The sequence below is a fragment of the Pholis gunnellus genome, assembly GCF_910591455.1.
Source record: "Pholis gunnellus genome assembly, chromosome: 22".
In the NCBI taxonomy this organism is placed as follows: Eukaryota; Metazoa; Chordata; class Actinopteri; order Perciformes; family Pholidae; genus Pholis; species Pholis gunnellus.
In genome coordinates this window covers 8,032,762-8,054,993 of record NC_136549.1, presented here as the reverse complement: position 1 = coordinate 8,054,993, position 22,232 = coordinate 8,032,762, and the positions used below count along the sequence as shown (strand labels likewise).

At 43.5% G+C, this 22,232-nt stretch overlaps 3 protein-coding genes across 3 annotated transcripts; 1 reads left to right on the top strand and 2 right to left on the bottom strand.

The window, feature by feature from the left end:
- Window positions 1-217: 217 nt before the first annotated feature.
- prdm4 (PR domain containing 4) lies at window positions 218-6,087 on the bottom strand. Its single transcript, XM_079183415.1, has 12 exons — window positions 6,061-6,087; window positions 5,724-5,790; window positions 5,400-5,515; window positions 5,063-5,251; window positions 4,069-4,839; window positions 3,696-3,845; window positions 3,326-3,444; window positions 3,153-3,238; window positions 2,846-2,973; window positions 2,183-2,731; window positions 1,874-2,042; window positions 218-1,637 (listed from the first exon to the last, which is right to left on the bottom strand). Exons 3-12 carry the CDS (start codon window positions 5,512-5,514, stop codon window positions 1,253-1,255), a joined length of 2,661 nt encoding a protein of 886 aa, XP_079039541.1. The 5' UTR covers window position 5,515; window positions 5,724-5,790; window positions 6,061-6,087; the 3' UTR covers window positions 218-1,252.
- Window positions 6,088-7,112: 1,025 nt separating this feature from the next.
- LOC306713854 (achaete-scute homolog 4-like) lies at window positions 7,113-7,761 on the top strand (the record flags this gene model as incomplete). Its single annotated transcript, XM_079183693.1, has 2 exons — window positions 7,113-7,118; window positions 7,195-7,761. 2 exons carry the CDS (start codon window positions 7,113-7,115, stop codon window positions 7,759-7,761), a joined length of 573 nt encoding a protein of 190 aa, XP_079039819.1.
- A 2,506-nt stretch (window positions 7,762-10,267) lies between these two features.
- Window positions 10,268-13,323, bottom strand: sapcd1 (suppressor APC domain containing 1). The gene is made up of 4 exons (XM_079184044.1): window positions 13,097-13,323; window positions 10,958-11,128; window positions 10,710-10,865; window positions 10,268-10,469 (listed from the first exon to the last, which is right to left on the bottom strand). The coding sequence occupies exons 1-4, from the start codon at window positions 13,193-13,195 to the stop codon at window positions 10,389-10,391; spliced, it is 507 nt and encodes a 168-aa protein (XP_079040170.1). The 5' UTR covers window positions 13,196-13,323; the 3' UTR covers window positions 10,268-10,388.
- Between the last annotated feature and the right edge of the window lie 8,909 nt (window positions 13,324-22,232).

The following is a 22,232-nucleotide window of genomic DNA, read 5'->3' as shown; positions in this document are numbered from 1 at the left end:
CATATGGTTTTGCTCTGAATGACCATGTGTTGATGGGTAATCGATGACCTGCAGTCCATGATCATTAAGGTTGAAAACCAATATATAAGCAAGAAAATGACGTAGTCATGTATGTGGGAATGCATGCTTACAACTCTATCATGTACATAAGTCAACAACATGAAACAGCTGTAAATGTTCATTTAATAAAACATTTTGCAACACGTAGGATGGAGCTACAACATAAATAATATAATTATAAAATTAGGTCAACATTCACACAATGAGGAATATCACAACAATGCCCAGGTTCCTGTTTTAAAGAGGCTCACTTCCATTCACAATAAAAAATCCTGGTTTTAATAAATAAAGAATGGCCAAGGCCATTTAGCAATTACATATCCAGACTATGCAAGAATATGGCATCATCAATTGTAATTGATATTGTTGTGCAACCACAAACATATCAACCATTCATTCCATGATATTGAGTGAGACAAAAGAGAAATACAATGAATTACAATGAATGAAAGTTAGCTTAATGAATCCCATCAACCACTATTACACAGGCCCGAGTTAAATAAAAAGAGTTTTGTAAAAATAGTCAGATATTTATGAGTTTTCTTATATGACAAAGATTATTTCGCCAGCACCGATATGCTTGGGTGAGACTAAGCATATATTGATTGAAAAATTTGGATTATGTAAAATGTGTCTATTAAAAAGTATTGACTATGTAATCCAATGAACGCAGGGATAGGCATTACGGTCAGGTGCATTGTGATCCGGACAGCAGGCAAAAGGCGGAGACCTAGGCGTGCCGACCCCTGGCATCGCAGACGTGGAACATGACCTCTCTGGCGTGGAAGGAACCGGAGCTGGAGGTGGAACGGTATCAACTAGATATAGTTGGGCTGAACTCCACGCATCGGGGCTGGACTTTAGTTCTTATCACAAGTGAGGTTAAAACGGAGCGTGAGATGGATAGGCGGTTCGGTGCGGAATCAGCAGCGATACGGGCGTTGCACCGGACCGTTGTAGTGAAAGCTCTCGGTTTACCGCTCCATCAACCTTCACCGACGATCAAGAGCTTTGGGTAGCTAATGACCGAAAGAATGACATCGACATGACAAGATAATGGAATGGATGAAATGTAAGATGTTGCAGATGCAATTTGACAAAGTAACTGATAATTGGCAAAAAACTAGAGATAAACATGATTAGTGTAGTAGAGCATATAAATAAACAAGACATCTCAAAAGGCACAGTGTTGTCAATGAGGGGGTGACAGGGACTTTTCAGAGTTATATCCTCCAACATCTAAACCACAGTCTTCATTGCTGGCTGAGTCTACAAGTCTCTCTCCCCCTCTTCCACTACCATCATCATCCTCCTCCTCCTCTTCTTCTTCCTCCTCCTCTTCATCTTCATCTTCTTCCTCTTCCTCATCTAATTCCTGCTCCTTGCGAGACGCTCTTTCCGCCTTGGGCCCTTTGCATATCTTGAGGTGACGGGTGAGGTGGTATTTGGTGAGGAAAGCTTTGTGGCACTTCTCACAGACAAAGTCTCTTCGGCCCTCGTGAGAGTTCATGTGCTTCTTCAGGTGGTTGGTCTTGAGGAATTGTTTGTTGCACTTTGGACACTGTATGCGGCGCTCACTGTGGTGGAAAAGGGAAACAGCATGAAAACAATGCACGCATTATATAACCGTTATTTTATTAGGTAATCTCAGCGATATTAAGATCTCTTTGGCAAAAAAGACCAGAGTACAGAAAGAAAAACAAACAGACTACAATCACTGCAAAAACAGACCACAATCTTTAGGCCTGCCAACTGGTATAATAACTGCTTAATTCTACAGCTTAATCTAGAATGCAATAAATAAGTTACATACTGTGTGTGAGAGAACATGTGTTGTGTCAGGTCATGTTTCCTGATGAATGCTCGGTCACAGAGGTCACACTTGAGCTTCTCTGCACAAGTGTGGATGAGCATATGCGATGCCACATGGGATTTCTGGGTAAACAACTTCTCGCAAACTGTGCATCTGTAGTTCTTCTGACCTGTCGGAGGAAAGAAAAAGAAAAAAAGAGTTTCAGAAGATTCAAATGTTTTAAAGCACTGGGTTTATAGTATGACAGCTGAGAAGACAGATGTTGCCAAACATCAAACCTGTTTCCACTTCAACTATCCCTGTACACACCTGTGTGAATCTTGAGGTGCATCCTGAGGTTGCTGGGATCGCTGAAGGCCTTACTGCAGTATTCACACTTGTGAGGTTTCATCCCCACGTGCCCCATGAAGTGCACGTTGAGCTTTGTGGATGTGAGAAAAGCCCGGGAACACATGCTGCATTTGAATTTCCTCTCCCGTACATGACCCTGACCTTTCACTCTGGAGGTAACATTATTAGAGTTTCTATTACTGCTGGCCCTGATGCTGTTGTTATCACTGTTTGTTTGTCCTGCAGCGTGGGTGTGGCAGGGCCATGGGGAAGAGGAGGAGCTCGAGGTCCCATTAGTCAGCTTCTCTTCCCGGTGAGTGTGTTGCTGTTGCTGTGGTTGTTGCTCTTGCTGCTGCTGTGGTTGTTGCTGTTGCTGAGAGTGGTCCTGCTGCGACGGGCTGTGGCTGTGTGGAGGTTGGTTGTGGCTGTGGTTGCTGTTATGGCTGTCAAGATGAGACTTGAGCTCAGAGAAAGAGGAGCACTCTTTGCCACAATGGCAGATCTGGCCCTCGGGGACCTGCGGAACACCTGTGAAGACGTGAAAGACGGTGGAATGGTCAACATCAAACAATGGATGACAAGTGGATCAGTGTGGCTTCTTTAAAACCAAGACTATACATGTGTAGTCATCGGTCGCCTCACCCATCAGCCTGCAGTAGTCTCTGCTGTAATAGAAGAGCAGCTGCTGGTCCGGGTGGATCTCTGTGGTTGTACAGAAGAACAGTTTACCGTTGGCAGGGTACGCCACCAGGTTCGGTTCCTCACGGGTTCTAAATACACACACACACACACATACACACACACACACACACATATAGACACAGCAAACAGGACATTGTATTAACCTGTCGGCTAGACTGAAATAACATGGCAAAAGCGACAATGCTGATCACAAGCACTGACAATTTGGGAGGAGAAATCTTTATCCTACTCCAGCTCTGTGTCATACCTGGCTTTGTGGACAAACATCATCCAGTTGCACTCGTTCTCATCCGTTGTCACAATGTAGAATTCCAGCACATTGTTGTGGTACATCTGTAATAGATAACTGGGTTAATCTACTTATAATGGTTTTGGACTGACTGTGACAACCCACGGTCCAACTAAAATCACTGCACCGACCTTCCATATTTGTGGTGCGTCCTTTTCTGGCCAATCAGAGAGGTCCACGTTGCTACAGTGCTGGCCCACCATTGGTCCAAAGCAGGTCCTTGGAGGAATGACATCCCGTGCAAAAACTCCTGAGGGAGGGCAAAGACAGTGTGACAGTCATCTTATTGATAGTCTGCAATATGTTTTTTGTTGACCCATGTTCAGCCTTTAAAAAATTAAAAAATGTTTATAAGAAGGCATAATAAATTCTAATAGTGCTTTTACTTTGAACTGGCAGATACTAAAGTTAGCACACTGTTAAGTTGGTTCTACATAAAATGCAAGATTTTATGCATTTTAGAATTCCATCTAGGAATCGGTGGTGGGTTTATCCTCTTACCAAGCGGTTCGTCAGCTACTGAGATGCGCAGGCACAGTTGACGCGGCAGAGAGAGGCGAGCCCGGCTTTGGATAGGCGTGTCAGGGATGAAGGTGACTGGGCCGTGCTCTGGGCAGTCTGAGGTATACGAGCGCTCACACAGCGTGCACCCTGGAAGACAATAAAAGCACCAAGGTTGCTTCAGGTGAGAGTCACTAATATACTGATTACAAAATCAAGTGCTTGCTTAATGTACTCATTTCCCTTCAATTCTATGACTATGATTTTTACAATTTAGGTGGAATAATAATATTTTCCAAAGCTTCCTAGCTGTATATGATTCCTAGTACAGTTTTTTTAACCTCTGAAGAAACTATTACAAACACACACTCACAGATGGTGTAGGCAGTGACCATGTTCTCCTTGTTGGAGGTGGAATCCTCGAGCTGCAGGGTGGAGTTGACCAGCACCAGGTTGTTTTCTGGCCCCAGCGACACCTCTGCAGTGATGGGGGACACATTCACTGCGTCCAGTCCCATCCCAGAGTGCCCATGGAGCGACACCGGCTCCAGTTGGCCCTGGCTGGCCATGGAGCCAGTGAGCACCACACTGACAACGCCCGAGTTCAACTCCCCATTTGAGTGGAGCTGCTCCCCGAGTCCTCCTGCTCCTCCTCCCACCGTGTTCCCCACTCGGCCCCCCATGTGATCCTGCTCCATCACCACCGGTAGTTCCAGAACAGGGGGTCCATGGAGGGGCATCACCCCACCAGATGAGTCCACCCCAGTCAATCCCTCATGCGGCTGAGGCTGCCTTCCCCCTCCGAGCTGCTGCTGGGTGTCAGACACCACCACCACCCTGACTCCGTCCATGGTGGCCAGTTCCTCTCCCATCCGGTCAGGGGACATGGGGCTGCTGACACGTGACTCCATGGCCAATCCTGTAGAGTCCAGCTCATGAGCACCAGTCTGGTGGAGGTCTCCCTGGCCGCTCACCTGTCTGGAGTCCATGGGCACCAGGCCCTGCTCCAGGGGGCCTCCGGGGCCACTGTAGGGATCAAGACCTGAGGGATTGTTGCTGACCACCGACAGGGTCCCATCCATGTTAAGGCTGCTGGGGTGGATGTATTGAGGGGGTGGACGGTCTGCCAGATAGGACAGGATACCTGCAGCAGGGAGGAAAGAGGGAGCATGATTAGCGCTGAAACAAAATATCCAAACGTAATGTCCTGAGCCTGCTGGACAACCGGACGATGGCTACCCTTCAAAATTAGAGCATCTGGGATAAAACACATTCAAACAATCATCCGCACAAGAATCTGGCTGACTGCTTTGAGAATTTCAACACAGACAGATGAGTTGTATACCTCACACAAATAGAGAACCCACCTGGCAGTATGTGTCGGAAGTAGCTGCTCTCCAGGTGGGGGTATGGGGGCGGTGGCAAAGAGTAGTTCCTCTCTGGCAGGCCGCACATCACTCCTCTGTCACTCAGCGGACCCATGGGGAGCATCAGCGAGAGGGCAGAGGGAAGGGAGCCCAGGGAGGGACCCAGGCTGGGGATGGCCACTGACATGCCTGAACCACAACAAAGAGTCAAGGGGAAATAATAAACCGAGATTAAATTGAGTGATGCTTGATTTCTCAACAGTTCGTTTAGTGTGTTAGATCTACTGTATTGTGCTCAGCTGGAGCAAACAGGCCTGGCCGGTAGTGTCTTTCATACCTGGAGTGGGAATGGGGTTGTGTGACGTGGAGGTGGGCAGACCCAGGTGGCTGGCACTCACTGAGGGCACACTGAGCTGGTCCATGCCCACAGGACTCAGGTTCATGTCGTTCATCCTGGAGTTAAACCCAGACATCCAAATAATGAGCTGATGGCTTAAGTTTCCGGCTGTTATTTAGACACAGCTAGAAATACTGAGACATGAATTTAGGCTCCGTTACGATTGAGCCCTTGTCTGTAGCGTGTATCGCCTGTATGACACACTCATACAAAGACACACAGGCGATGCACTGTGCAGTGTGAGCTACGTTAGCTTCACGTTACCTGAATTCAACAACCGATGCCCGTCCGTAACCGTGTACTGTTGAAGGGGGCTTTCATATGTCTCTCCCTGTAGAATAAGAACACCTGGTGTGAATACAACTCAACTTAAAACGACATGCCAATCACAAATATTATAGAAATGTTATTTAAATAGCTTAAACAGCAGTGAACGTTAGCCTGGCTAACTTGCATCTAAATACGTCGTCAAAACAGGGAATTAACTGCTGTGTTTCAGCTTGATAGAAGTAACGGAATACCTGTCACGACAGAGCGTGACGCTTCATTACGAAAATACTGACTATGTAAAAAGGAAGGTGCCTTGAAAACAACAACATACCAGCACAATACCTCCCTGAACGGGGCCATGACAGTTTACTGCACGTTGTGCGCATGCGCTGTAGGACTGAAGTATTTGGTCAGTTCTTCTTTCCTCCGCTCTCCAGATTCACAAAAAAAAAGTGTCGGAGCATCAGGGGACCGGAAGTCATATATGGCCTAGATAAAAAATAAAAGTCTTCTTTTTCTGTTTTAAGTCATGTTGTCTTGCGCTGTTTTGGACTGTTTTAAAAGACTGCCTACACTTTTTACAGAGTTGCTTGTCTGACTGACGGTGACGCTATTGAATGAAAGGCATACAAATATATTCATTACGATAAATGTGATTACAAATCGTATATATTAAAAATCTTAGTAATTTCTTCAGTGAATAAAACAATTATGATGTAATTCTGCCGAAATAACGTTTCAGTAAATATAAAATATCCATCAAAGGCTATCGCAGATAATATCATACTATTCCCAAATCCCATAATGTGAACTGTAAAACAATGTGATGCAACTGCCTCTGAGCTCACACACAAAAGACTAATTTGAGAGTCAATTGGTTAAAAGAACACTTCATCGCAATTCATCATTTCCATGTGTGATTTCTGTTCATTCTCCTCTGAATCATAATTTCATCATTCTTTCAAATCACATGATTGTATGCAGCATATAAACTGATAGTGAACTGGGATTAAAATGCAACATGTCAAACTATTGCATTTTGTCTACCATATGTTTTATTGATATATAGGCTATTTTATAAATATTTACAATCAAAAAGTCAGTTATTTCAAGCCCGTATAGTTTGACGTATACCTTCATGATAAGCGTTGCTTCACAGTGTCAACAGAAGGAAGAACACGTTGTGTAAACAGTTTTATCTTGATGAGAAAGTCATGGCTGCATCTCCGCCCCGGATCACACCCACCATACCTACACCCTCAAACCCCCAACAAACAAGTTGTCAAACACAGACTGATCTCGATCAAGAAGTTCCCACTTATAAACGATCGCAAAAAAAGATTTAATTATACAGTGGCGGTATTTACTTTCTGAAAACTCGAGATGACTGTGAGGAGACTGTATGGGTAAGTTGCATCGTTGGTGCAGAGTTAATTGCATATATTTTGCAGCTGTTTAATCCAAGATTGTCTCCTTTTTTATTCTCAGGGAAATGTCTTGTCACAGTAAGGAGTTAACGGAGCATATCCCATATGTCCCTCCACTGGCTCTCCACGGCTTCTCCATGGACAGCAGCGGAGCACACTACAAGGATGCGCTTCGACTTGGACTGCCCATCCACGCTGCATACTTCGACCCTGTGCACGGCCAGAGGTCACCCTACAGACGATTATCATATTTCCCCTTTCACGTCCCGCTCGGTGTGTGTGATTATTCCTTTGAGCCTGCATTTATCCGGAAAAGGAACGAAAGGGAGCGACATCGAGTGCGCTGCGTAAACGAAGGTTACGCGCGGCTCAGAGAGCATCTCCCGCAGGAGTTTGAGGACAAACGGCTCAGCAAAGTGGAGACACTCCGGGCGGCTATCGATTACATCAAACACCTGCAGAACCTGCTGGACTTAAACGCGTCCGGGATGGAGATGCCACTTGGAGACGTGCGTAACCGTGCACCGCTTCTGCAGAGGACAGATTGCAACAGTGATGGAGAATCCAAAACTGGCCTCAACGACAGTGGGGGGGTAGTTTACTAGCTCTAACTCCCTCGCTCCCTGTGATATGCTGTACATTAATTCAATTGTTAAGAAAGTAAAACATGCCTAATTGACACAATTTCGACTGTCTGATTTTATTCCAAAGTCTGTAGATTGAACATAAACATCGTTTGTTTACATGTAGGGAGCTATAGGACAAACACCCATCAGAGAAAGCAGTTATGTTAAGATGGTTATTAGATGCAAAATCACAATGAATGATATAATTATGTTGTGTCTAATACTGTTGATATGGTGGTGTCTGTTATGTTGCATGTTTTATTACCGAGTTTGAAAACACTTAATTACTAAAAATGAAAAATTCAGCAATCAAAATCTTCACCATATGTTATAAACCGATGAGGTGAATAGTAAAACAAATAATATTATGACTATTTTGTGGGACATTTGACAAGTTGAGCACTTCATCTCTTTGGATAATATAAAAAGATTAATTCAGTGTCGGTCCATCCACTTTTAATTTTTCCAAACACTGTTTTTTATTTTATCAAATTATTGTGAATTTAACAAGAATACTTTTAATATAATGAATCATTTCTAAAGCTATAAAGGATGGGTCCAACAAGGCCATGCAGCAATCAAGCGTTTTGGCTATAAATGGACAACATTGTCATAGAGAAGCACAGGTATTGGTAACAACATTAACTAGAACACTTAAATGTAATGCAGCTATTTAATCATGTTATTAATCACAGCTGTGATTTCCTGCTATGACATAAATGTCTTCGAAGAGTGAGGCTTATTCTGTCTGAAACGGATGCTCTTGTGTCATGTTTTAGTTTAGGCCAAGTCAACATTGAATTACAGTAACACAGGCTTAACTGGCCCCTAAAGCACATACATGACACCTCAAAACACAAGTGTCTATTCAGAAGAGTTACCTGCAGCTTCAAAGACCACCTCGCTGCTGTACTATAAATCTCAGGGTTCTCAGGAAGTTATCTCCCCTAATAGCTTAAGGAATGCACTTATCAGGGAGACCTATTTGTGTGTTTATACTTCCCACCTCCGCTGACCTGCACGGAAACAGCTCACAATTTCTGATTTTCAGAAATACCAAAACCACAAATTGGAGGGGGGTGGGGGGGGAGTAAACACGCTGTTCTATACAAGTAAAAGGTGTCTGGAGAGACCAGCAGAGCGCAGTTCAAGTGAACTGTGCTGGTATGGAAGAATGGCATTGACAGCCACAAAGGCGTGACATACCCATAACAAAAGGTGTTTGGCTGTGCAATACGTGAATAAGACCCAATAATTAGCCAAGTGCTGGTACCCTGGGCTTGATGGTTCAGTGGCACTCTGAAGATAGAGAACATGAAGCTACTAAAATGAAAGCCTCCGCCATAATGGATGTTTTCTCCCCTGGTGCACACAGGCTGATTCTAATCAGCTTCCATCCCTGATTCATTGTAGGCATTGCTATAGTTTACCGGAAAGGTTATTGCTAATGCATGCATGTGATTTAAAACAGGAGACTTTGTGAATCTGTCACAACATGTGCCACAAAACCTTGTTGTCATAAACCAACAGGTTTTTACAAAATGCGCTTATACTGCATACAGTATGCAGGCACCAGAGCTCAGACTAACAACATGTCCTCCACACAGACAGGCAAAGTAACAGCGTCACCATGGACCTCGGAGTAAACAGACAATAACTGCCAGTCAGACAGATTTGATTTCTATATTAGGTCTGCAAATTGTTGTCTTCTGTGTTCAAGGCTGCGGATTTGTGCAGGGCAGGAGAGGAAATACCTGCAAACATGCACGATGACTTCGATAGATAAGGTTTATCAGTTGAAGTAAGATCAGTGCAGGACCACCGGGAAAGGTTGCTGCGACACGTCGAGACAGAGAGCCCACATTCAGAGACGGAAACGGAACAGCAGGGCACACAATGGCGCAGGGTTGTCTTCTGTACACTTCAGTTTAAAATCTGGATATTGTATTTCACTGTAGAAGTTTTTTTTTTTAATAGTGTCAATTTTGCAACTCCGCATTGCCAATAGATGGCATGTTGATTGAAGTTTTGCATAATGTTGGTTACATTGAAAAATCCCAAAGTATTTGTTATTTGAGTAAAAAATTAAAATGTAAGAATCCAATTATATTAAAATACTTGAATGGGCAAACAATAGGAAAAGTGTTCGTACCGTGCTGTACAGTGGACAACATTCAAATATGAATTCAAATTTGAAAATGTAAATGCAATATAAATAATGTTAGCAATATTTAAGTCAAAATGAAAAAAGATATTTTCCAACCATTTGAAAATGAAAAAGAAAACAGTATTTAACATTTCTTTTTTACCTCCAGGATCATGACTGTCATAAAACGCACACGCCCATATGAGATATACCAGCATGTGAAAATGAAAAAGGAAGCAGCGCTTTTCTATAATAAAGTCAGTTATCCAACGCTTCAGCAAAACTGGGTTGTATTGAAAAGAACACATAGAAGCAAATGATGCATCCTTTACTGTAATTTATTAATTAAATACATATTTACAAGTAGTGTAGCCGTAACGTAAGCAACTGTGTGACATGAAGTGAAACGTACACCTCATGTGTCTTCTATGTGTGTATATATACACACGTGTGCTGGCAATCAATGGGCCTGCAGCTTTTCCACGAGTGCGTCTTTTTCCAATTTTAACGTGGATATCTGACGATTCTTCTCGCTCACCTCCTGTCAAAGGAAGAAAATATGGCCATATCATAGAAACGCAAACAGATGAATAAATCAAGATTTATGAGAAAAGCATCCCCTGTTTGTAAAGATCAATTAAAGGGGAAATCCCCCCAAATGTCAAAATAAACGAGTACCAAACAGGATGTTTTTTAAAAAGTGTTTGAAGCCTTTTAAGGCGAATAGTAAATGAAATGACTTCCACCTGCTTGAACATGAGGCATTTATTCTTCTCCCTACCTGAGTTAGTACTGTGTTGTGCCACCGGAGGTCACTCACTGCCACCGCGTCATGCAAAGAAGGGTTACTCCCGCTGGTGACATTGGGCTCACTCATCACAGAACCCAGAAAGCCATTCGCCCGCTGGATCCGAGACCTGAGGAGGCAAGACCGGGCCTGTAGAGATGCAGACAGGCGGGTGTTGAGCGACACCGTAAATGACAGTTCAGTAAAGTCTGTGAGGCCCTGAACCTAACCCTGCCTCGCACCTCTGCTGCGCCTCCCGGGCAGGAGCCGACCCCAGTTTTGGTCTCAATGTTGTCCTGCCTGGCTCTGTTCTCCTCCAGCCGCTGGAGGTACCAGAGACGGGCCTTCTCCAGAACCTCCAGGCCGGAGCTCAGAGCGTCCTTCTCCTTCTCTAGGTCCTTCAGACGCTTAACCTGAGGCGAGAAGAACACAGCTCGAACAGGTTCATGTGAGTATATATAGAGTCTTGTAACCTAAACTGAAATTGTCCATCATCACAACAGGTTTGTGAAAGGATACCCACAAAATGAATAAACGTTGGAGCGTCCTAGTAAAACGCTGACCATGCAATCACAATCAGCCAGTGGCCTTCACTGCATGTCACCTCTCTTGATTCCCTGTCACGATTCCACTGTCTGCTTGTCCAATGAAGCAGACACAAATTTACTTTAAAAAAAACCTGACCTGAAGCAGCGTGTTCGGCACAGCGCTGACTGTTGTCTTCCAGAGGCCCCAAGGCTTTGTTTACATCAGCAGAGCAGCGGGAGGCCTTTAGTCCTATTGTCTGCCCTCAGCTGCATTACATGCACTTTAAATGGGCTCACACTGTGAGCCCAACAGTGCTACAACAAGCAGGGAATCATAACACATGTTGGTGTGATCCGCCTCTGGATGAGGACAGGACGTCACAGTCACTTAGATGGATAAGAAGGACATTAGAAACTCCTGACACAGTTGATTAATCTTAGCTGCGTTTTAAGATATGCTAAATAGTTCCCTTTTATTTAATATAAGATCTTATCTTACAACTGTGTGTCTGCCATAATAATCTCAAATGTATGACTGTTAGTTGCATGACAACTCCTCTTATAATAATAGATTCACAGTTATTGGAAAACTGGTTATATTGAGCCTTTAACAGGAAGCTGTGAGGGGCAGACCCGACATGTGGGAATGTGTCACTGGGATGACTGCAGCCATGCAACCTTCAAAACAGTTCAGGACATGGAGCAAAGACAGAAAAACAGACTGAAAACAGAGATTCTACAAGCATTTAACTTAAATGTCCAGTATATAAAAAAGCTAATTCCTATTATGTTTATATGAATAATACAGTTCATGATTACAGCAATGTTACACCCAATATATTCTAATGTGACAGCTTTATGGCCAACAAACTAAAAAAAAATGAAGAACACAGAATTTCTTTATAAGAAATGTATTCTTAGCAGAGTGGAGGAAGCTTGGAAACAGTGTTTGGACCTAAAGATACAGAAAATACAGTTAAACACTTTGACTGGATCAATAACGTCAAAATAATGAGGAGACTTTCTCTTTTTATGAAAGGAGTAGGGCCTTGTATCATTTTCCAAATCCATGGCTTCGACTATGCATTTCTATTGACACCCCTTCCATATAATAAAAACAACAATACATTATATACTGTATATATATATATGGACTGAACTGCATTATATCCAGAGGACACACCTTTACATAATGCCTTTGCATACAACAGCACCTTCAACTATGACTTCAATAAAGAGCACGCAATTGAAATTCCACATTTCAGACACCATACATGTTCACATACAGTACAGTGTATAAGCATGCCTCAATTCAACTATGTCTAAATTGAGCCTAAACATAAAGAAACCAGATTTTTTTGTTTCCCTTTTATTATAAATTCAAATTGAAAAATGCTACATCAGCTTTTAGAAAATGACTCAACTGACATGATCACAGAGGAGTAAACGAGGTCATGTGAATGTACCTCGGCCAAATGTACCAAACTGGTGACACTTTACACAGACTGGAGAAGCAGTAAATGCTTAACTTTGAGCAATGAGTCACATGTCTTTTGAAACAGAAACTGTATAGTTAGTGTTTTAACCTACATGGCCTCTGCGGTACTACTAGTACAGTCATTTTGTCAATTGTGCAGAAAACAGTGAGCTGAAAACTGGGAAACAAAACACACGTGAGTAATGTGAGCATGCACGGCAGTTGATAAGAATCACTAAGGAGAATCACACTCATAATTACCCACAACAAAGACACCGTGAGATGCAGCTGATTAGAAATCAATCACATGCAGGCTCTTACCAGCCCCCTACACACACACACACACACACACACTCACACTCAAGCTCCCTCCTCACCCATAGGTAGAAGCGAAGTGCGTCCAGGCTGTAGAGGCCGGTCCTGAGCGGGATGATAACCACGGTGTAGGAGCCAGAGCCGGGGGGACGACAGGCCATGGAGAGGAGATCAGTCACTGACAGCTACTACTACCACTACTGCTGCCCCATACAGCTGGCTGAATAACAAACAAATCACAGCTCGCCACCGGCTGGCTCACAATAATACAACAGAGAGAGAAAGAGAGTGTGTGTGAGAGAGAAAGAGAGAGAGAGAGAGAGAGAGAGAGAGAGAGAGAGAGAGAGAGAGAGAGAGAGAGAGAGAGAGAGAGAGCAGGCAGGGGTGGGAGGAAAAAAAAGCAGCAGGAAACACAGGCACAGGCAGCGCGGTTCCCCCTGGGGCGAGGTAATGAAAAATTCCACATGTCACTGCCATGACTGCTTAATCGACGTACAGCAGGATCAAATAAAGCAGAAGCGACAACAGTGAGTGGGAGGAAATATGAAAGCGGAGCTGCGGGTGGGAGATTTGAGAGGAGGATACAGGTGTGAGATCAGGCGTTTGCCAACTTGTGTGTTTTTGGCTGAAAACCTTGTTCGCCCCAAAATCTCAGCTTTGTACAAGAAGGACAGGAGGGAAAAAAACAGGCCTCAGTTTCACAAGCTGTGTCTGCTCAGAGGCAGAATTCACACGGAATCATGTCATCCTGTAACTAGAGAGTGGAAACAGGACGTTCCTCTTGTCGAATGAAAAGAGAGCGCGTGTGATTGTTTTTCTGCTCAGCTTCAGGTGAGTCCCAACACGTTCCCCTGGAATGTGACCTAACCTGGGAACGAGGAGTGCGTGCCAGCGCGGACATTATAGCGACAGAGTTAAGCGGTTAAGACAAACAAGCGGAGCAGTCAAGTACAGTTCTGAGAGCAGAGGTGGAGGGTGCAGGAGCGCTCATGGATTTCAGCCAAGTTGCATTGACGCTAACATCATTACTATCAGTGCTCGGCTGTTCAGCTGGTCAATGGCAGCATCAGTGGCACATGTGTTTTTGTTTTATTACTGCCTCAGGCCGAACGGGCTGTTAGACCAATCAGATGAATCCTTTAGATTTGTTTAGCGTACTGAGATTTATGAGGAAGAATATGAAGATTCAGCACCAACAAATGTGATTTTTTTTGGTAAAATTAACTCATTAATCAATCAGTTTTATTTGTCACATGTAATCATATGATGCACAATTACCACCAGGTCCTTCAATTTGTGCATCGGTTTGAATAGAAAAGGGTTAATAATAGATACTCTGTCTGATCGGGAGGTTAGTCTGACCAGTTGATTCACTTAACAGCTGTAGCGGGGTCGTCATTCAAGCAGAGGATCGGCGGTTCAATCCCCGGCCCTGCTAGTCCATCTCGATATTTATTTCTATTAATTGACTTGACTATCTTTACATGTAATCAGCTTAACGAATGGGCCCCTGAAACCTATTGAATACTCACTTAAAGCGTCACTGACTTTCTTTCCCACTTTAATGCTGCAGTCCTGCATGATCACCAGCAGAGAGAGCCACAAGTGCACAACCGCCTGCCAGAGTTGAGAATCCTGTTCAGAGCTGACATTTTGTGATTCTTTATGGTTTACTCATTGAAGCGTGAAGCCGCAGGCTCTTACACAACACCAGATGGCGCTGCGGAACAATGATGCAGAGCCATGAGACTTCCCCAAAAGTATGCCAACTATTTCCAACCTATGTTAAGACATTTCTCAAGCCTGCAATTCATAGAAGAAAAAACAAATTAAGATCTCAGCGAGGTCGCTTTTACGTAACACGCCTATACATTACACACTGTAGGTATATCTAACTAAAAAAAGCTGTATTTCTGTAATATTTTCGTTTCGTGTGACATGCCTATAAGGCCAATCAGCTGGAGGACAGCAGTTGGATGAAAACACGGGATTCAACTGCTACAGAGGAATGTCTCTCTGTGCTCATCTATGAGATGGAGCCTGCTGGGAGCTCATGACCCTGTGTTACATCATGAGACACATGATTCTCACCAGAATGAAGCTCTAAAAACCTCATGATAGCATGAACACGAACACATGATGCATTTTCTACTGTGACGCCTTCTTTTTAGCTGATAGGGCTCTTTTCTGGGAGTCAAGAGAGAAGTTGAGATAAAATAAAAAGGAACAAAAAAATGAACTTCTGCACAGTTTATATGTGGAGGATGTCATCTGACTTTACAGAGGTCATTTAAAAGGGGAACACCTTTCGTTGTTGATCATGTTGAATTTCCACTGTGGAGCCCTGTCACACAAATACGTGAAAATATAATCATGCATACAGTTTCACACAAGTTGACACACACACACACACACACACACACTGCAATAACCCATTTTCGTCCTATACGGACACTTTTAGTCCCTACTACTACTTTGCGGCCGAGAGTGGGCCCCCAGTTGCTTCCTGTCTCACTCCCACACACATACACACTTTCACACACACATATTTGCTCTCGCGCTGTCACTACTACTTTCACACATATAGCTTCGAAACCACTTATACAACGAAAATGACATGGACGCACGTACACAAAGGGCCGGAGTGGAACACACATACATCTCTTCAAAATAATAATGTAGGTAACGAGTGCAGCTCTCCATTCAGAGCTGGGAAACAGAACTGAAAAATTAGGTAGAAGAGAGACATCATTCCGGGCCACAGAAGCCGGGCCACTCCCTTTCTCCCCTCCAGCCTACGCCAGCGCTGGCTGCTCAAGGCTCACTGATCCAGATCATAGCTCCAAGGAATCTAATACAGATATGTAACCCCCCCCCATACACACTCACTTCAATCAGGGAGTGTCTCTCTGGTCTCTCAAAGGGGCCTCATTACAGACCAACAGTCACCTCCTCGTTCTGAGAGATCTAAGAAATGGATTGAGGAACAACACAATCTTATTATTGCATTTTTGGCTTGAAGTGGTTGAAATCTCAAATTGAGACTGGAAAAGTACCAACACACTGAATTGAAACTAAATAGATTTGCTGAATTAGGCCGAAAAAAAATTCCAGTTTAGATGCGGACAATAGATCTAAACATCTAATAGTTTCCAAACATGACAAATATACTCGACTAAGTTTGTGAAAATGTCTAAATATGATACTCATCATCATTATAAACATGAATATTTCATTCAGTGTAAACACCAAAGACAGTAGCGTCAGTGAAGAGTTGAAACAAGCCGTACAGAAGTGTGAACAAACACGTTTTTTTCAACCTTAAAGGGATACGCCACTGATTTCAGATTACACATACATTAAGTTCGGAGACTCGCAAGACACAGATTCAAGAAAGAATGGTGAAAATAGAAGCAGCCGAAGCCGAGATATCCAGACTATTAAGTATTTTCCACAGGTCAGGCTCTGAAAACACATAATCCTACATTTCCCATAATGCAACTAAATATCATTTTTGATTGGACTGCCTCCCAAATGCCAATTGCTTTTAAAACAAAAAACAAATCTGAAAGGACCCTGATGATGTCACCATGACATCATTGTGGAACGTAGACTGACCTTCATATGTAAAATTAGTGACGTATATTTCTAATATTAAGAAACATAATGACCCATACGGATTGTTCCTAAGCCCAGCTGGCCCTGTTACACTTAATACAGTGGGCCCCCAACACAGCGACTCCAAATAGCAATGTTAAGTATTGGTTGCAAGCCAGGTAACACAATCACACACCTCTCTCTCTTTTCAGCACAGTCATTTGCTCGGTCACACATTCATTCATCCACTCATCCAGCTAGTCATGCACATACACACAAACACACACACACACGCACTCACACACACATCCAAACTCACAAATATCTTCCGAACACACATATTGTCACGCTCATGCACAGCCCGATACTACAAGACCAGAGCCAGATGCAAACCAGATGTTCCCCAGATGTAGATAAGGGGCGAAAAACACATCAGCTGAAGCACACCACCTTTTCACCTCAGCTGCATGGAGCAGAAACAGATGCGGGACCCGAGCATCCTGGAGTTATGAATGGCAGATACAGTATGTTTTTCAGAAATAAATGGTTATTAGTATCATTACTGTAGATGCTTGCATTGACATTAGGCGTATACAATATCATGGGAGAGCGGGTTTCATTTGAAAGCAGCATTTTATACATTTTGTGGGGTCAGAAATGTACTCTGTTTCTGTCAAAATAAACACACTTTGGTTGATCTTCACATATTTGCCAGACATTCCTTTGTCTTGCTGCAGCTTTCTCTCTAGTTTAGACATTGAACTCGTCTCACAGTCACTTCAGTGGGACCAAAACAAGTCCCTCTCAGAAACATATGCATGGACGAAAACAAAGGATCGGTTTACAGCCAACTCGCTCCGCCCTTCAGGCCCCCCCCCCCCCAACGCCCACAAACACACTCTGCAAAAACAATATTTTAGAGAACGTGTGTCACGGCCAAGACAGCACAGGCTGCTCTCAGAAGAACAAGAAGTGCTTCACAGATAGATGCACGAGGGCTACACACTCACTGGCTCACCGCTGCTCAAAGAAAATAAATCTGAGACCCCCAATCTTTATGTTACACCGGCTCCCCCCAGGCCTGCCCCTGAGGAACTTACACCCCCCCCCCCCCAAAACAAACACAGTCAGTCAGGGTCTCCTTGGGCACATTTCATCTTAAACCCGTTCACCCTGACATGCAAGCTCCCCTGGAGAACCCCTGACAATATCCAGCTGCCAGAGTGAGCGGCCTCGCTCTCCCTGCACCCCAAATTTCTGCAGACCCTGCCCTGGAAAGCTCACACACTCCTTCTTTCACTCACTCCTCCGCCCTCCACCACAATCCCACCTGTGGCCCTCGACAACTGGGCGAATGAACTCCTCCAACTTATGTGTGGAGTACTTGTATCTTTTTTTTGTGTGTGTGTGTGACTTAATTTTTGGTTTCACAGCCTTTTTTTGTTTCCTCAGTGCATCTCCCCCTCACAAAGTTCTAAATTTAGTTTTACAACCGTCAGAAAGTTTGCATTGTGTCTCCCAGCCTGGATGACAAATTACTCCTCGCTCAGTATTTAAATCTCTGTAAATCTGAAGATCAAACAATAACCAGAGTAGACAACTGTATGTCAGTGTGTAGTTAGGTTGTGCTACACATTTAAATATAGTCTTTTAAATGTTTTGTGCATTTTTCATACTCCTACTGCACATAACTGGGCTTCTGCACGTGTTTAGCCTGCAGGCATCCTTTGCAACTCTCATGCACAACTTGTTTTGTGTCAGATCACAATCTATGAATGAATGAACGTTGGAATGCATATGTGTGCATATGTGTGTCAGCGTGTATGGATGAGCTGCTCAGAGGTGATAAGTGACGTTCTTTCCATCACCGGTTAGCAGGCGGCTACGGATGCTAGCCTAAATGATGTGCACACACCGTTTCCTGTCTTTCCCTTTTACTTGCTTTAATTCTGTTGCCATCTTGTTGTAATTCTCTCATTTGCCGCACCGCATTCCTGCACGAGGTCTCTCTTCTTCTCCTCGCTCGTCATTTTCATGATTGACGTAACAATCTACTGTCTGCGGTGAGCCTCTTCTCAGTATTTGCTTCCTCAAGTGAATGGCAGTAGGATGTGGAAACCCCCACACTGCACCTGTGAACCAACAACTTCCTCTGCTCCGTTCGTCTCTGCTCCCTCCATCACAGATTCCCCATTCACCACAGAGACTTCCTGCTGAAATGCCACTGCCAAACATCCTCTCGGCGTTTCACTAAAGAGCATCTTCAGCGCCAAGCTCTCGGTTTCAAGGTCCCCGTTCAGCCAATGACCTTTGACCTGCGGCTTAACAAAAACTCTGCCTCATTCGGCGTGAAACCACAAAGCATTTTTTGTTCTCAAAACAACACAGCGAAGCAGGAAGTATTACTTATGATTACTTATGATGAACTTTAGAGGTGCTGGTAGGGAGAGTTTGTTAAACCTGGAGAGAGACACGCTGGCTGTTTCCAGTCTTTAGTTGAGGATAAGATAAGGTGCTGGCTCAGCTTCTTATTAACCATACAGACACGAGAGAGGTATCGATCTTCAACTCTGGCTCTAAATCATTAAAGTGACAGTTAGTTAGTCTTTAGCTCATTTCTCATAAATTGTCCCTATTTTTCTGAGCAGCATCCTTCCATACAGCTGTATTTGTGTTATTCCCTCTTATCTGGTAAATGTCAATCTCAAAACCATCACGTTACGAATCACTTTCCTAAAGATTCCCGCCTAAACCACCTACATTTGTAAAACAAAGCCTGCAGTTGTAGGCCTGGTCAGCTTCTTAATGGCTTCTCTGTTATGCCCTTTGTTTGTGTGACGACTCGCTGAATCAGTAGCATTTGAATGAAAAGAGGTGAATTGTCGCGAGCACAAGACCCACCGCGACAGTTCCCCAGCACGTCGTCTTCTGACCCGAGTCACATTGAACTGTGTGACTTGTTTTTACAAACAAGCTGATGTATTCAAAGGGCACTGACCGTGGAGGGGAGACAATGGGCCTAATGACTGGAGCAAACTGTAACATACAGCACCGGATAAAGGATGGGAGGGGAGGGGGGTACACCAAAACACACAGCACTGAAGGCGACAAGAAGAGGATTACAAATTTGATGTCAAACAATGAGCCGACTGTAAATACAGGTCAGAGAGCTGACAAAACAGTGAGGTATCATGCCGCCGAGGCCTCATTGTCTGCTGCTGAAACCTCAAATATGACCGCGTATAAAGGCCTCTTGACACACAGATTAGTCGGGAATTAGGGAACTGGGGCACAACCTTAATAGACTATTATGTGTTACGATGGGAAAGACCTAAAATAACAATACAAGTTTGTGCTGAAGATTTGTCAGCAGAGGAACAGCTCATCCAACAACTATCATCATGTTTTGTTTTTTTATTTAGAGACTGTACGGAAATAATTAGGGGCAAGAGAGAAGGATAAGGTTATGTATTTTTTCTCCTAAATATTTCTGTCTGAAACAATTATTTTTGTCTGCACAATAGTCCATAAAGGCACCTTTAGTCATATGCAGAGGTACAACAATCAAGTCTCTGTATCAGGGCTTTATTTTCCACTTGACAATTACAGTAACTATATCTAATAAAACCGTAATATCTTTAGTAGGGATGTAAAGAACGCACCGCTTTGTTGCTGCTTGGCTTTCACGTGTTTGGCAATTGCTAATTCCAACATGCAATTTGGGCTATTTGAACATATGGAGTAATTATGTCGGGAAGTAAAGTGATGTTGTCACAGAGTGACAAGTTGATTGATGAGTCAACAACACATGCAACCTAACACGAGTTGCAACTGTTCGTTTGTTGTTTCCTTTACCGACAGTCAACGTTGCATCATTACGATTGTGCCCTAACCTGTTTGTTATTGGTACCGTGACGACAAAGCTCCTCTAACCCTAGCAAAGTAGTAATTTCAACCCAAACCAAGTTGTTTTTGTGACTAATCCTAACCAAACCTAAATGGTGTTGTCACATCATGAAAACTTTTTTTTCCAGCTGTGGTTTGAAAGGGTTTTGGAAGGCACAAACAAATGACATCATCCTAATGATGGGGGGTTAGATCCTTTCACTGTGTCGTCCAAACAACGTATTTGGTAGGCCGTAGCTTGTTTAATTTAAATAAATAAGTCCAAGGTTGAGATTTGCTTTGTGTATTTGAAGGATGTTGTTGTTGAACTTTTTTTTTAATCAAATGAGAAACATTCCAGGGTGGTGACGTAATTCCTTCAAGGCTCTGTCGGGCATCGTCACACACAAGAGCACACAAACAACGACCACTCCGCGCTCGCTGCTATACCTGCTTTGACATTATTAAAGCAGTGCATCTCACAAACCGTTTGCAGAAACATTGGCCTACATTTGCAGCGTCTGAGCGGGGAAAACATTATGAGGCTGTCCAGACGTTGACCAATGTGTAAAAATAGTAAGTGAGTGTGTGTAAAACCTGGAATAACCTTCCTGAATGAGGGCCGTCGGCCGGCTTGCAGAGACTTCTACTGTTACTGGAGAGCTATGTAGCAATAAGACTGCCCATGTAATACACAGAGAGCCTAGGTAATAATAAGAAAGAGGAGAATCTATTTACCAAACACGATAGGGAAGAAGAACCTACAGTATTTCAGAATGATTATGGAAAGAAAGAAATGGGTTATAATAGGTATAAGAAGGGTCATGGAGAAAACATGATGTAATAATAATAAATAATAAGCAAAGGCCTTTCAGGAGTCATTCAATAATTAGAAATGAAGATATTACGAAAGAGTTTGAGGGAATTTTTCTTTGAGCAGTGAAAACTAATTTAATTTGATTAAATTGCTTCATTTAATTCCGAGTTATCATTTCAAGGCATAGGTCAATTAAGAGGTCAAGAAGTCACAAACTCATTTTGCAATCACAAACCGAAAATAGCAACGTTTCCTCTCCTTACTTCTTCTATTAGAAACCACTTGCACATGGTGGAGGCATTCGGGGCGTTTGAGTGTTTTTTTCCCCCCCCAGTTCACAGACAGAATCAGGTCCTATATCCAAATGGGGATGTGGTACAACTGCAGGAGAAGTCAACATGTAGCAGACGTTCCAGCTAGCCGCGCTCACGTGTAGCGGTTCAACGTGACTCGAGGAGGAGGGCAGGGTGCCAAAACAAAACGTGATGTAATAGCGCTACACGCGAAGGTGTGTCACATTTGGGGGCGAAGTGGGAAATGTCCGCCATTGCTGAGATATTTGACCTCTTTCTAATCCCTTCTGAAGGAGAAGTGGGGTTGCCAACAGCGTGCACGAGCAACAGGTTTGGAACGGGATAAAGTAGCATTAATTGCAGTTATAATACGATTTTTTTGTCTTTTCGTGCATTTTGCATAGTCTTTTCTGCGCATATTTTGCAGCACTTGAATGCAACCGTAGTTGGATTTGCGTTTAATTGTCGTACGAGTGTGTGCCAGCGCGTGTTTACCTCCTGGCTGCGCTCCAACGATGACTGTTATGAAGGGAGCCACGTGACTCACTCCGCTAGTAGGACGTCCCCGCTGTCTTCACAGTCCGTTACAGACAAGTCGCAGATAAG